We start from the raw sequence: 15,964 nt of genomic DNA on the forward strand, positions 1-15,964 counted from the left end.
TATTTCACTTGCTTTCACAATGTAAACATAGGTTTCCCATGCCAATAAAGCCCTTAAATTGAAATGTTATTGAGAGAGAGCAAGAGAGAGAAACAGGAATTGAGAGGGAAGCAGAGACCTTCATTCTACCAGAGAAGTCATTATCTTCTAGCATTTCATTCAAAAACTCACTGACCTTTTCCTCAATGGTAGTAATCCCTTTAGGGTCATTCTCCATGCTTCACCCGGCCATTCTCCATGCTTCACCCGGCCATTCTCCATGCTTCACCCGGCCATTCTCCATGCTTCACCCGGCCATTCTCCATGCTTCACCCGGCCATTCTCCATGCTTCACCCAGCCATATTCTCCGTGGTTCACCCAGTCATATTCTCCGTGGTTCACCCAGCCATATTCTCCGTGGTTCACCCAGTCATATTCTCCGTGGTTCACCCAGTCATATTCTCCGTGGTTCACCCAGTCATATTCTCCGTGGTTCACCCAGTCATATTCTCCATGGTTCACCCAGTCATATTCTCCGTGGTTCACCCAGTCATATTCTCCGTGGTTCACCCAGTCATATTCTCCGTGGTTCACCCAGTCATATTCTCCGTGGTTCACCCAGCCATATTCTCCGTGGTTCACCCAGTCATATTCTCCGTGGTTCACCCAGTCATATTCTCCGTGGTTCACCCAGCCATATTCTCCGTGGTTCACCCAGCCATATTCTCCGTGGTTCACCCAGTCATATTCTCCGTGGTTCACCCAGCCATATTCTCCGTGGTTCACCCAGCCATATTCTCCGTGGTTCACCCAGCCATATTCTCCGTGGTTCACCCAGTCATATTCTCCGTGGTTCACCCAGCCATATTCTCCGTGGTTCACCCAGCCATATTCTCCGTGGTTCACCCAGTCATATTCTCCGTGGTTCACCCAGCCATATTCTCCGTGGTTCACCCAGCCATATTCTCCGTGGTTCACCCAGCCATATTCTCCGTGGTTCACCCAGTCATATTCTCCGTGGTTCACCCAGCCATATTCTCCGTGGTTCACCCAGCCATATTCTCCGTGGTTCACCCAGCCATATTCTCCGTGGTTCACCCAGTCATATTCTCCGTGGTTCACCCAGCCATATTCTCCGTGGTTCACCCAGCCATATTCTCCGTGGTTCACCCAGCCATATTCTCCATGCCTTACTCCATAGTTGAGACTAAACAACCCAGCACCACTCCGCATTCTACTCCAAACACTAGCCCTATAACCCTATCCTGTATCAGGACTTCAAAATAGTCTCTCTTGTACCTTTATACAGTATTCACTGCATTGTATAGTGAACAACAATTTAAAAAGCAACAATTTCAACGATTTTATTGAGTTACATTTCATATACGGAAATCAGTCAATTGAAATAAATTAATTGGGCCTAATCTATGGATTTCACATGACTGGGCAGGGGCGAAGCCATGGGTGGGCCTGGAAGGGTATAGGCCCACCCCCTGGGGGGCCAGGCCTGACAATTAGAATGAGTTTTTCCCCACAAAAAGGTTTTATTGCAGACAGAAATACTCCTCAGTTTCATCAGCTGTCCAGGTGGCCGGTCTCACACAATCCAGCTGGTGAAGAAGCCGGATGTGGAGGTCCTGGGCTGGCATGGTTACATGCGGTCTGCGGTTGTGAGGCCTGTTGGACGTACTGCCAAATTCTCTAAAACTATGTTGGATGCGGCTTATGGTAGAGAAATGAACATTCAATTCTCTAGTAACAGCTCTGGTGGACATTCCTGCAGTCAGCATGCCAAATTCCTGCTCCCTCAACTTGAGACATCTGTGGCATTGTGTTGTGACAAAACTGCACATTTTAAAGTGGCCTTTTAATGTCCCCAGCACAAGGTGCACCTGTGTAATGATCATGCTGTTTAATCAGCTTCTTGATATGTCTCTACTTCCAAGTAAAAGGGAAAACACCCATTGAATGTAAAAGTCTCTCTCTCTCTCTTTCTCTCTCTCTCTCTCTCTCTCTGGCATCAGGCTCATTTCATGTCTTTTATCACACAATCAGACAAAGTACCTCTCTCCGAATGGAACTGAGCAACAAAAAAATCCTTTGATGTTAGGAAGGATTCACTATACCCCCACAAATGTTGTTTATCAAAGCAATACTCAGCGTGAAGTTATCTTATTTTTCCAGAGTGCTGTTGGCATAAACAACAAAGTGAAACGGTCAGAGCTTGTTTTTGTTTTGACCTTTGGATAGAGAACACCTAATAGCATCAATTGAGCTTGTCTGCCCTTTGGATAGAGAACACCTAACAGCATCAATTTCCTTAAAATAAATAGTACTCCCCCAGAGTGGTGTGTGTGTGTGTGGGGGGGGGGGGGGTGTAGAAGTTTGGTAATAGTAAAAAGTATGCTTAAACCCTGGTAGCCTTCCAGACTTAAGAGTGCTCTGGAGAGATGGAGGGATACATGTATGGAGGGATGGAGAGGGATGGGAGCCATGAAAACATTTAGACAGATGTGAGCACCTGTTGAGAGATTGCAACATGGACTGTGAAGAGGAATACGGTATGTATTTCTTTATCAAGTCCATCTCTCTCTCCTTTTGTCCCTCTGTCTCTTGCGCTCTTTCTATTTCTTTCTCGCTGGGACATTGCTACCTGTGTGTCTTCTGTCTGAATGCCCGCTTGACTGACAAAGGCCAGAGAATCCACTGTGCCTAATCCTCCAAGTGTGTTTGTGTGTGCGTACATGCGTGTGCCATTGTGGACCTTGCCTAGCTTCAACTGTAATTACACGTGTGAAATGTGATGTCTTATTGAATCACGCTATAGACAGAGATGGCCTTAGGGTCACTATGGTAACTGGGAAAAATGTAATCCACTCACACTGCAATGACAAACAGGTGAAGTCAATGCAACAGGCAGCCATTGGCTAAGTGAGCCTGCTGGAGGGACAGTGGACACCCATGCTGGAGACCCTAGTATCAACTCATCTGTCCACAGCAATATTGAAAAGCCGGAAACAAGACCGCCAGATATCAGCTTGTTGTTTATGATTGGGAGTCGTCTGACTGTTGAGCAGCAGAGGAAAACCAGACTAGTCTTATCTGTGGAGAAAGAATGCTGTGTCTTAAATTACACCCTATTACCCATGTAGGGAACTACGATTCCCCAGATTGTGTGTGTGTTGTGTGTTGAGGATGTGGAAATCTTGTGCTCTTTCCTATTCTGCTTTCTACACTCACATGATATTGAAGTGAGCAGGTGGTCACTGAGGACAGGGGTCAAGAGGTCAGAGCCAGGTCAGGGGTGGCATATACAGTATAGGGGCTTATGTGGAGAGAGAGAGAGAGAGAGAGATGACCTATCTCCACTGTGTTATCCTCAAAGCGGGCGAAGAAGGGGTTTACGTCCACCATTGTTCCTGTACACAAGAAAGCAAAGGTAACTAAACTAAATGACTATCACCCCGTAGCACTCACTTCTGTCATCATAAAGTGCTTTGAGAGGCTAGTTAAGGATCATATCACCTCTACCTTACCTGACACCTTAGACCCACTTTAATGTGCTTACCGCCCCGTCCTGGACTTCCTGAAGGGTTGAAGCTAGGAAACAACACCTCCACTTTGCTGATCCTCAACACAGGTGCCCCACAAGGGTGCATGCTCAGCCCCCTCCTGTACTCCCTGTTCACCGATGACTGCGTGGCCCCGCACGCCTCCAACTCAATCAAGTTTGCAGATGACACAACAGTAGTAGGCCTGATTACCAACAATAATGAGACAGCCTACAGGTAGGAGGTGAGGGCCCTGGGAGTGTGGTGCCAGGAAAATAAACTCTCACTCGACGTCAATACCCGGACCCCTTCTACTGCCGGTACGGGGCACGGAACCCCGCCGATCCTTCACGACTCGACTACGACTTATTCTGCTCAAGGGGGTACTCAACTGGCCTCTACATCGCGACCACCCCTGAATGCCCATCCATAAGCCGCGGCCCGCTAGCTGCTAGCTGTCTAGAGCATATTGGACTGTTAGCTGTATAGATCCATCGGCCAATTTCTTGGGCCACTATACCTATTTTGCCAATTGGACTTGGACCCCTCTGCTACTCGGAACCCTAATAATCCATCACGACTGGTCTATCGATGTCACCAACGCGGAGGCTAAAACAGACTTTACTCCGTCGAGACGTCCCTCTAAGGCCCTTCTGCTAGCTTGCTAGCCCCGGTCTGCTAGCTTGTAGCCCCGGCCTGCTAGCTGTCTGAATCGCCGTGCCTCCAGCCAGCCCAACCACTCACTGGACCCCTATTGATCACCCGGCTACGCATGCCTCTCCCTAATATCAATATGCCTTGTCCATTACTGTCCTGGTCAGTGATTATTGTCTTATTTCACTGTAGAGCCTCTAGCCCTGCTCAATATGCCTTAACCAACCATTTAGTTCCACCTCCCACATATGCGGTGACATCACCTGGTTTAAATGTCTCTGGACAATATCTCTCTCATCTTTACTCAATGCCTAGGTTTACCTCCAATGTACTCCATACCTCTGTCTGTACAGTATGCCTTGAATCTATTCTCTCACACCCAGAAACCTGCTCCTCTGAACGCACTAAACGACCAGTCCTGTTAGCCTTTAGCCGTACCCTCATCCTACTCCTCCTCTGTTCCTCTGGTGATGTGGAGGTTAATCCAGGCCCTGCAGTGCCTAGCCCCACTCCTACTCCCCAGGTGCTCTCATTTGTTGACTTTTGTAACCGTAAAAGCCTTGGTTTCATGCATGTTAACATTAGAAGCCTCCTCCCTAAGTTTGTTTTATTCACTGCTTTAGCACCCTCTGCCAACCCGGATGTCCTAGCCGTGTCTGAGTCCTGGCTTAGGAAGTGAGATAGAACTGCCAAAGGGGGTGGTGTTGCAATCTACTGCAGAGATAGCCTACAGAGTTCTGTCTTACTATCCAGGTCTGTACCCAAACAAATCGAACTTCTACTTTTAAAAATCCATCTTTCCAGAAACAAGTCTCTCACTGTTGCCGCTTGCTATAGACCACCCTCTGCCCCCAGCTGTGCCCTGGACACCATATGTGAATTGATTGCCCCCCATCTATCTTCAGAGCTCGTGCTGCTAGGTGACCTAAACTGTGACATGCTTAACACCCCGGCCATCCTACAATCTAAGCTTGATGCCCTCAATCTCACACAAATTATCAATGAACCCACCAGGTACAACCCCAAATCCGTAAACATGGGCACCCTCATAGATATCATCCTAACCAACTTGCCCTCCAAATACACCTCTGCTGTTCTCAACCAAGATCTCAGCAATCACTGCCTCAATGCCTGCATCCGTAATGGGTCTGCGGTCAAACGACCACCCCACTGTCAAACGCTCCCTAAAACACTTCAGCGAGCAGTCCTTTCTAATCGACCTGGCCCGGGTATCCTGGAAGGATATTGACCTCATCCCATCAGTAGAGGATGCCTGGTTATTATTTAAACGTGCCTTCCTCACCATCTTAAATAAGCATGCCCCATTCCAAAAATGTTGAACCAGGAACAGATACAGCCCTTGGTTCACTCCAGACCTGACTGCCCTTGACCAGCACAAAAACATCCTGTGGCGTTCTGCATTAGCATCGAACAGCCCCCTTGATATGCAACTTTTCAGGGAAGTTAGGAACAAATATACACAGGCAGTTAGGAAGGCTAAGGCTAGCTTTTTCAAGCAGAGATTTGCATCCTGTAGCACAAACTCCAAAAAGTTCTGGGATACTGTAAAGTTCATGGAGAATAAGAGCACCTCCTCCCAGCTGCCCACTGTACTGAGGCTAGGAAACACTGTCACCACCGATAAATCCACAATAATTGAGAATTTCAATAAGCATTTTTCTACGGCTGGCCATGCTTTCCACCTGGCTACCCTTACCCCGGTCAACAGCCCTGCGCTCCCCACAGCAACTCACCCAACCCTCCCCCATTTCTCCTTCACCCAAATCCAGATAGCTGACGTTCTGAAAGAGCTGCAAAATCTGGACCCCTACAAATCAGCCGGGCTAGACAATCTGTACCTTCTCTTTCTAAAATTATCTGCCGAAATTGTTGCAACCCCTATTACTAGCCTGTTCAACCTCTCTTTCGTATCATCTGAGATTCCCATAGATTGGAAAGCTGCCGCGGTCATTCCCCTCTTCAAAGGGGGAGACACTCTTGACCCAAACTGCTACAGACCTATATCTATTCTACTCTGCCTTTCTAAGGTCTTTGAAAGCCAAGTTAACAAACAGATTACCGACCATTTCGAATCTCACCGTACCTTCTCCGCTATGTAGTCTGGTTTCAGAGCTGGTCATGGGCGCACCTCAGCCACGCTCAAGGTCCTAAACAATATCATAACCGCCATCGATAAGAGACATTACTGTGCAGCCGTATTCATCGACCTGGCTAAGGCTTTTGACTCTGTCAATCACAACATTCTTATTGGCAGACTCAACAGCCGTGTTTCTCAAATGATTGCCTCGCCTGGTTCACCAACTACTTGGTTCAGTATGTCAAATCGGATGTCAAATCGGAGGGCCTGTTGTCCGGACCTCTGGCGGTCACTATGGGGGTGCCACAGGGTTCAATTCTCGGGCTGACTCTCTTCTCTGTTTTCATCAATGATATCGCTCTCGCTGCTGGTGATTCTTTGATCCACCTGTACACAGACAACATCATTCTGTATACCTCTGGCCCTTCAATGGACACTGTGTTAACTAACCTCCAGATGAGCTTCAATGTCATACAACTCTCCTTCCGTGGCCTCAAACTGTTCTTAAATGCAAGTTAAACCAAATGCATGCTCTTCAACCGATCGCTGCCCACACCTGCCCGCCCGTCCAGCATCACTATTCTGGACGGTTCTGACTTAAAATATGTGTCTGGTTAGACTGTAAACTCTCATTCCAGACTCACATTAAACATCTCCAATCCAAAATTAAATCTAGAATCGGCTTCCTATTTCGCAACAAAGCATCCTTCACTCATGCTGCCAAACATACCCTCATAAAACTGACCATCCTACCGATCCTCAACTTCGGCGATGTCATTTACAAAATAGCCTCCAACACTCTACTCAACAAATTGGATGCAGTCTATCACAGTGCCATCCGTTTTGTCACCAAAGCCACATATTTTACCCACCACTGCGACCTGTATGCTCTCGTTGGCTGGCCCTCGCTTCATACTTGTCGCCAAACCCACTGGCTCCAGGTCATCTACAAGTCTCTGCTAGGTAAAGCCCCGCCTTATCTCAGCTCACTCGTAGCCTTAGCAGCACACACTCGTAGCAAGCGCTCCAGCAGGTATATCTCACTGGTCATCCCCAAAGCCAATTCTTCAGAGCAGCTCACCGATCACTGCACCTGTACATAGATCATCTGTAAATAGCCCATCCAATCTACCTCATCCCCATACTGTATTTATTTATTTATCTTGCTCCTTTGCACCCCAGTATCTCTACTTGCACATTCATCTTCTGCACACCCTACCATTCAAGTGTTTAATTGCTTTATTGTAATTCCTTCGCCACCATGGCCTATTTATTACCTTACCACTCTTATCCTACCTCATTTACACATGCTGTTTAAAGATTTTTGTACTGTATTATTGATTGTATGTTTGTTTATTCCATGTGTAACTCTGTGTTGTTGTATGTGTCGAACTGCTTTGCTTTATCTTGGCCAGGTCGCAGTTGTAAATGAGAACTTGTTCTCAACTAGCCTACCTGGTTAAATAAAGGTGAAATTAATTAATTAATTAATTAAAACAAAACAAAGGAGCTGGTCGTGGACTTCAGGAAACGAAGGAGGAAACGCCTCTATCCACATCGACGGGACCACAGTGGAGAAGGTAGAAAGCTTCAAGTCCCGCAGAGTACACATCACTGACGATCTGAAATGGTCCACCCACACAGACAGTGGTGAAGAAGCTGCAACAGCGCCTCTTCGACCTCAGGAGACTGAAGAAATTTGGCTTGGCCCCGAAAACCCTTACAAACCTGTACAGTTGAGCGCATCTGTCGGGCTGTATCACCGCCTAGTACGGCAACTACACCGCCCGCAACTGCAGGGCTCTCCAGAGAATGGTGCGGTCTGCCCAACGCATCACCGGGGTCAAACTACCTACCCTCCAGGACACCTACAGCACCCGATGTCACAGGAAGGCCAACAAAAATCATCAAGGACATCAACCTCCCGAGCTACGGCCTGTTCACCCTGCTTCCATCCAGAAGGCGAGGTCAGTACAGGTTCATCGAAGCTGGAGCCGAGAGACTGAAAAACAGCTTCTATCTCAAGGCCATCACTGTTAAATAGCCATCACTAGCCGGCTTCCACCCTGTTACCTAACCCTGCACCTTAGAGGCTGCTGCCCTAGACTTTGGAATCACTGGCCACTTTAATAATGTTTAAACAAGGTTTACATACTGCTTTACTCATCTCATATGTGTGTGTATATACTGTATTCTATTCTACTGTATTTTACTCAATGCCACTCCGACATCAATCTAATATTTATATATTTCTTAATTCCATTCTTTTACTTATAGATTTGTGTGTATTGTTGTGAATTGTTAAATACTACTGCACTGTTGGAGCTAGGAACACAAGTATTTCGCTACACCCGCAATAACATCTGCTAAATACATGTGACCAATAACATCTGCTAAATACATGTGACCAATAACGTATATATTTTGATTTGATTTAAAGGTCCTAAATTATGTCACCATTCTCCTTGATTCTAAGCAATGTTGTACTACTATTTTTATTGACTTGGCCAAAGCTTCTGATACGGTAGACCATTCCATTCTTGTGGGCCGGCTAAGGAGTATTGGTGGCACTGAGGTGTCTTTTGCCTGGTTTGACATTTGAAATGTCTTTATTCCTTTGGAACTTCTGTGAGTGTAATGTTTACTGTTCATTTTTGTATTGTTTATTTCACTTTTGTTTATCTATTTCACTTGCTTTGGCAATGTTAACATATGTTTCCCGTGCCAATAAAGCCCTTAAATTGAATTGTATCAGTGTTCCTCCACTGGGCCAAGGAGCTGTACCTCTAGCCTGCTGCTTTCTCACAGACTCTGTATCACAACCTGCCATATTACAGGGTTCTCCTCTCCTGATCTACACAACAGAACAAAACACAGGGAGGATAAGAGGGGGAAGGATGAGAGGGGGAAGTTAAACAGATGTGAAAAGTGGGGATAGTTTATATACAAAATGTGTTATCATATATTCAGCATAATGTCTCTCTCTCGCTCTATCAGAGGGGATAGTTGGATAGTTTATATACAAAATGTTTGATATAATCAGCATCATGTTTACACTTACCTCTCCTCCTCCTCTCTATCTGTTTCTCACTCTATCTGGCTGTCTGTCTCTTTCTCAGGGCTGAGTGCAGCTAAGCTGTTGAAGGAGAAAGGGCTGAGTCCTGTGGTTCTGGAAGCTAGAGACCGGGTTGGTGGACGGACCTTCACCGTACAGGTAAGACCTATGTCAGACCAAAGGCCAGTCAATGTGTAATCCCTGTAAGAATCAGCTTTACATGTTCATAGCGAAAACATTTTTTAAGCAACTGATTTGGTTATAGATTAAAACACAATTGATCTATGGGATTAGGATTGTCCACTGCTTGTCTGATGCACTCTCTCCCCCCCCCCCCCCCCAGAATGAGCAGACTAAGTATGTTGACCTGGGCGGGGCCTACGTCGGGCCTACTCAGAATCGTATCCTCCGATTGGCTAAAGAGTGCGGAGTCAAGACCTACAAAGTCAACGAGGAGGAGAGGCTGGTGCATTATGTAAAGGTGTGTGTGTGTGTGTGTGTGTGTGTGTGTGTGTGTGTGTGTGTGTGTGTGTGTGTGTGTGTGTGTGTGTGTGTGTGTGTGTGTGTGTGTGTGTGTGTGTGTGTGTGTGTGTGTGTGTGCCCGTTTGCTGAAAACCAGTGTAGGACCAGTATTAGCCACATCTGTCCCTCAAAAGCAGTGGCAATTGTTATCCAGGGAGGCCTGAACAGACAGATCCATCATAGATCCATTGGTTTCTCTGAAACACTGTGGCCGCAGGGCTTTGCTCCGGCCAGTATTGACCACTTCCATTAGATAACAGATAACTTCCTGCTCTGGCCGTCTCTCTAATGCACAGGAAATGCACGTCTCTCTTTCAGTCATGACTATGTTTTGAAAGGACAGAATACTAAATCAAATGTTATTTGTCACATGCACCGAAAACAACGGGTGTAGACATTAACGTGAAATGCTTGCTTACGAGCCCTTCCCAACAATGCAGAGTAAAAAATGAATTAAGCTAAATACAGGGAGCACCTTGTACCGTGACCATTTTACTGCCACACCAGTGGTCACGAGTCATGAAGGCAGTCAAATTCCAAATGACAGTTTCGTCACGGTAATTAGATTTCTCCAAGCTCTGCTGCTGCTGCTGGTCATTAGTAGCGTACCAAACTTGCTACCTGCCTGGGGAAGTGGTTCTTCCTTTAAAAGTTGCGGCGTACTGCAGCATAGCTTGCGAGGTGCCACAGAATTCTATGGCACGTTATTTAAGTGTCAGCCATTGTTGCCAGAATGACGGAATTTAGCACAATCTACCACAAACCGTCGCGGCATAAGCTCAAAACCTTTTAAAGGAAGAACCACTGTACTCAGCACTTTATTGTCCCTCTAATCACTCTGACATCACTGCCAATGTAATCGAAAATCTAATCAAACACTTCACGAGAGCCCATGAGCTCATGTTGCGCAACATTTCTATAGACTATGCAATTGCGGGAGAAAACAGAGTGATGGTCTCTAATTAAAAGACGAGGATCCCATCAGCTTTCTATAGGCTAGGCCTATTATATTTATTTCTCAACTTTCCTAATATTAAGCACATTGTTTATATTCACCACAGGAGTATAGCCTACCTGGCTATCATGAAAATAAACCACGGGGAAAAGCGTCCTCCATTCGCTATTTGAGTGCATAGATGACATCTATTTTCGATACAGGTGCATGATAATTGTCCATTCTAAATCGAAACAAATGTCACACATATATTATTTAGTATATTTAAAGACAAGATTAAATCAAGAATAGTCTGATGGGTGACAGTATCAGCCTATCATTTGTGAATTATGTATTATCACTTGTGAATTATGCATTATCACTTGTGAATCATAGTCTGATCATTCTGATCAGTTGCATCAGCCACATTGCATAAGAAAAAAAAAATTGTGCTGGTGGTTGTATTAATTTGTGATCTATCGCATCCCACAACTGTCCCAGACTATGTTTGGAATATTTATTTCTCACACAGATTAGGTGGACTTTTGTACTATGGGGGATAGTAGATTGACATAGGCTATTGCTTTTGCTGTTCGTTAGGCCTACTCATCTTGTTGGCTGACGAGAAGTAAATGTGGACAGTTCTTCCAATATCTTCAATATGCACCATGGAGTTGCATAAGGACACATTCAGTTGCGTCCCCGACGTGTCTGTCTTCACTTGAAGCCTTTGAGAAAGACCTGATCACGTGACGGAGAGCCATGTGAGTGAGAGGACTTCCGATTGCACAGCACACTCAGGGAGAAGGGCACATCGCAGCACTCCGGGCCGCAAAAGGCATGCTTTTTTTTTTGGATGCATTACGGCCATAAAGGGAATGCTGCCGTGAAATTCAAGGCATTATCACGTGCTTGTCAAATTGTGAATGAGAGACTATTTGAGTGTGCAGCCTGCAAAAAAAACTAAGCAGAGCTCATGCCTTTCAAGCGACTTTTAGCAAATCATCATTAGTCGCATCACGCAGCCTTACAATGTATTAAAAATCTAAACATATAGCCCAACGTTTGTAGAACAACTAAAGTTACATTAATAACTCTAAAATTAAGCATTTGCTAACCGCTCAATACAGAGAATGCTATTCTTCTCTTCTGAAATGGATGACATTTTCTTCATATCATGCATCTTTAGACTTGTCTAAAACAAATTATGGATTTATTGTGAAGATGTAAGTATATATTACATGGATTTATTAGACTTTTTTAAAATGGCTTGTATGCTATATGTGGAATCCAGGAGATATGTTAATTGTTAAATAACAGTCAATTACCGTGAGGCAGACCAACTGTCACAGCCCTCCGAGCACTAGTACCAGATCAATGTGGATGAAGGCAGGATAAAGGCATCAGGATAGATAATAATAAGGTTATCATTCCCCTTGGCGTTTTTCCTATTTTGTTGCATTACAACCTGTCATTTAAATAGATTTTTATTTTTATTTCATGTAATGGACATACACAAAATAGTTCAAATTGGTGAAGTGAAATGAAAAAAATTACTTGTTTCAAAAAAAAATTAAAACCTGAAAAGTGGTGCGTGCATATGTATTCACCCCCTTTGATATGAAGCCCCTAAATAAGATATGGTGCAACCAATTACCTTCAGAAGTCACATAATTAGTTAAATAAAGTCCACCTGTGAGTGTCACATGATCTGTCACATGATCTCAGTATATATACACCTGTTCTGAAAGGCCCCAGAGTCTGCAACACCACTAAGCAAGGGGCACCACCAAGCAAGCGGCACCATGAAGACCAAGGAGCTCTCCAAACAGGTCAGGGACAAAGTCATGGAGAAGTACAGATCAGGGTTGGGTTATAAAAAAATATCTAAAACTTTGAACTTCCCACAGAGCACCATTAGATCCAGTATTAAATAATGGAAAGAATATGGCACCACAACAAACCTGCCAAGAGAGGGCCGCCCAGCAAAACTCATGGACCAGGCAAGGAGGGCATTAATCAGAGAGGCAACAAAGAGACCAAAGATAACCCTGAAGGAGCTGCAAAGCTCCACAGCGGAGATAGGAGTATCTGTCCATAGGACCACTTTAAGCCGTACACTCCACAGAGCTGGGCTTTACGAAAGAGTGGACAGAAAAAAATAAGCAAACATGTTTGGTATTTGCCTAAAGGCATGTGGGCGACTCTCCAAACATATGGAAGAAGGTACTCTGGGCAGATGAGACTAAAATTGAGCTTTTTGGCCATCAAGGAAAACGCTATGTCTGGTGCAAACCCAACACCTCTCATCACCCGGAGAACAACAGTGAAACGTGATGGCATGTGTGTGTGTGTGTGTGTGTGTGTGTGTGTGTGTGTGTGTGTGTGTGTGTGTGTGTGTGTGTGTGTGTGTGTGTGTGTGTGTGTGTGTGTGTTGTGTCAGTATGCGTGTGTGTTATGTGTATATGTAGTGTATGTGAATGTGTGTGAGAGTGACAGTGTGTGTGAGAGAGTGTACAGTGTATTTATAATGTCTTGTGAATGTTCAAAGAGTCAGTGGAAGATGGGGTCAATGCAGATGATCCGGGTAACCATTTAATCAGATAACCACTAACTGACCATGCTAGAGATGAAGGACCAGCTATGCCTTCTAGCCACAACCCTAACCCTAATCCTAGCTTCATGTCCACATCCCTGTTCAACCCTAGACTAGGTATCCCTTTTCCCCCTTACCCCTTAGCCTCAACCATAACCCTAACCTCTACTCCACATAGTTGCTCGTAAGTTCTGATGACAATATGGTCATTTCCAGCATGGCCGTCTAGTGAACACCCACCCGTGTGCCCAGCCTCTCTGGAGCATTAGCAGTGAGCATTAGCAGTGAGCGTTAGCGACTGGAGATGCTAATCTCTGCCTGAAGGAGTTTTCTAATGTGGTTTCTCCTCCCCAGAGTGGCCCGGAGAGAGGGAGGAAAGAGAGAGAGAAAGAAAGAAAGAGCTGCAGCCACCCCCTTTCTCCCCCCCCTCTCCTTTCTTTCTTTCTCTCTCCCCTCCTTCCCTCTGTCCCCCTCCCTCTCTCTCCTCTCTCTCCAAGATATCCCTCATATAGTATTACACTAGTAGCAGCATTATTCTTAACAGACAGTATTGTCTACCTCCATATTAGATTGGTCCCTCTGGCTTCAGCCTTATACCCAGGTTAACCTACTCCCTCCACTGTAAATCAGTGGGCTCTCTGAACTGGTTTCTACTGTATGGGGCTGATCTCAATACCCTTCCTGTGTGATGGGGCATGTTGAGGGAGGATGTTGGCAAACGCTGAAACCATAAAAACATGGACTTTGGAGTCATTCACTCTCAATCACACACACATGAGCAGACGTGCACACGTAGGCCTATGTACACGCACACACTAGTGCGACCCCCCCCCCCTCCTCCACCACACACACACACACACACACACACATATACACACACACACACACGCAGCAGTAAAGTAGAATGCAGCAGAGTGGTCATGTGATGATGTCACAGGGTTCCGTGGTTTTCTAGTGGAAGAGCCCTCTGGCACATGACATCATTCAACCCTGCTCTACTAGGCATGCCCAGAACCACCCCTACATCGCAATAGTTTGCTTCTTTCCTCATCCTCTTTCTTTTGTTATAAGGAAATGTATTTCATTAGTCTTGTACTGTATAATATTTGTGTATTTATTATGGCCATTGAACCAGAGAACAGTGGCCTGGTCCCAGGCTACATAGATCTGGGACCAGGCTATGACATGTCTACTGCTGTTAAATAACAGTATGCCTAGCTTCAGTAGACTCAGATCTCAACCCTCAACTACAACCCTAACCCTAACTTTATCTCTACATCCCTGTTCAACCCTAACCCTAGCTTTATCTCCCTGTTCAACCCTAACCCTAGCTTTATCTCCCTGTTCAACCTTAACCCTAGCTTTATCTCCCTGTTCAACCCTAACCCTAGCTTTATCTCCCTGTTCAACCTTAACCCTAGCTTTATCTCCCTGTTCAATCCGAACCCTCGTTTTATCTCCCTGTTCAACCTTAACCCTAGCTTCATCTCCCTGTTCAACCCTAACCATAGCTTTATCTCCCTGTTCAACCTTAACCATAGCTTTATCTCCCTGTTCAACCCTAACCCTAGCTTTATCTCCCTGTTCAACCTTAACCCTAGCTTTATCTCCCTGTTCAACCCTAACCGTAGCTTTATCTCCCTGTTCAACCCTAACCCTAGCTTTATCTCCCTGTTCAACCCTAACCCTAGCTTTATCTCCCTGTTCAACCTTAACCGTAGCTTTATCTCCCTGTTCAACCCTAACCCTAGCTTTATCTCCCTGTTCAACCTTAACCCTAGCTTTATCTCCCTGTTCAACCTTAACCGTAGCTTTATCTCCCTGTTCAACCTTAACCGTAGCTTTATCTCCCTGTTCAACCCTAACCCTAGCTTTATCTCCCTGTTCAACCTTAACCCTAGCTTTATCTCCCTGTTCAACCTTAACCGTAGCTTTATCTCCCTGTTCAACCCTAACCGTAGCTTTATCTCCCTGTTCAACCTTAACCCTAGCTTTATCTCCCTGTTCAACCTTAACCGTAGCTTTATCTCCCTGTTCAACCCTAACCCTAGCTTTATCTCCCTGTTCAACCCTAACCCTAGTTTTATCTTCCTGCCAACCAGTTCTGTGAGCTTGTAAGGTTTACCACTTCGCGGCTGAGCCGTTGTTAGTCCTAGACGTTTTCATTTCACAATTAAAGCACTTACAGTTGACCAGGACGAACCTACTTGTTGGAAGCTGGCATCCTATGATGTTGCCATGTTTGAAAGTCACTGAGCTGTTCAGTAAGGCCATTTTACTGCCAATGTTTGTCTAAGGAGATTGCATGGCTGTGTGCTCGATTTTATACACCTGTCAGCAACGGGTGTGGCTGAAATAGCCGAATCAACTAATTTGAAGGGGCATCCACATACTTTTGTATATATAGTGTATCTACCTCCATACAGAATACCTACACATGTAATTATTGCATTGGAACAATTTATTTTCAATATATCCTGTGTATATAGTATGCTTACTTCCTTTATTTCGTATTTCCTATTCTTATGTGTGTTTTTAGGTTAAAAGTTGTGTTGTGTAATATATATAATATAT

General features: G+C 45.2%; 1 protein-coding gene across 1 annotated transcript in view; it reads left to right on the forward strand.

The window, feature by feature from the left end:
* Window positions 1–15,964, forward strand: part of LOC139547141 (amine oxidase [flavin-containing]) — a 73,380-nt gene that overhangs the window by 29,578 nt on the left and 27,838 nt on the right. The window contains exons 2-3 of the mRNA XM_071356187.1: window positions 9,403–9,497; window positions 9,682–9,819. Of these exons, the coding sequence (XP_071212288.1) occupies window positions 9,403–9,497; window positions 9,682–9,819 (233 nt within the window). The remainder of the gene's footprint in view (window positions 1–9,402; window positions 9,498–9,681; window positions 9,820–15,964) is intronic.

This window comes from Salvelinus alpinus, chromosome 20 (genome assembly GCF_045679555.1).
Source record: "Salvelinus alpinus chromosome 20, SLU_Salpinus.1, whole genome shotgun sequence".
Taxonomy (NCBI): Eukaryota; Metazoa; Chordata; class Actinopteri; order Salmoniformes; family Salmonidae; genus Salvelinus; species Salvelinus alpinus.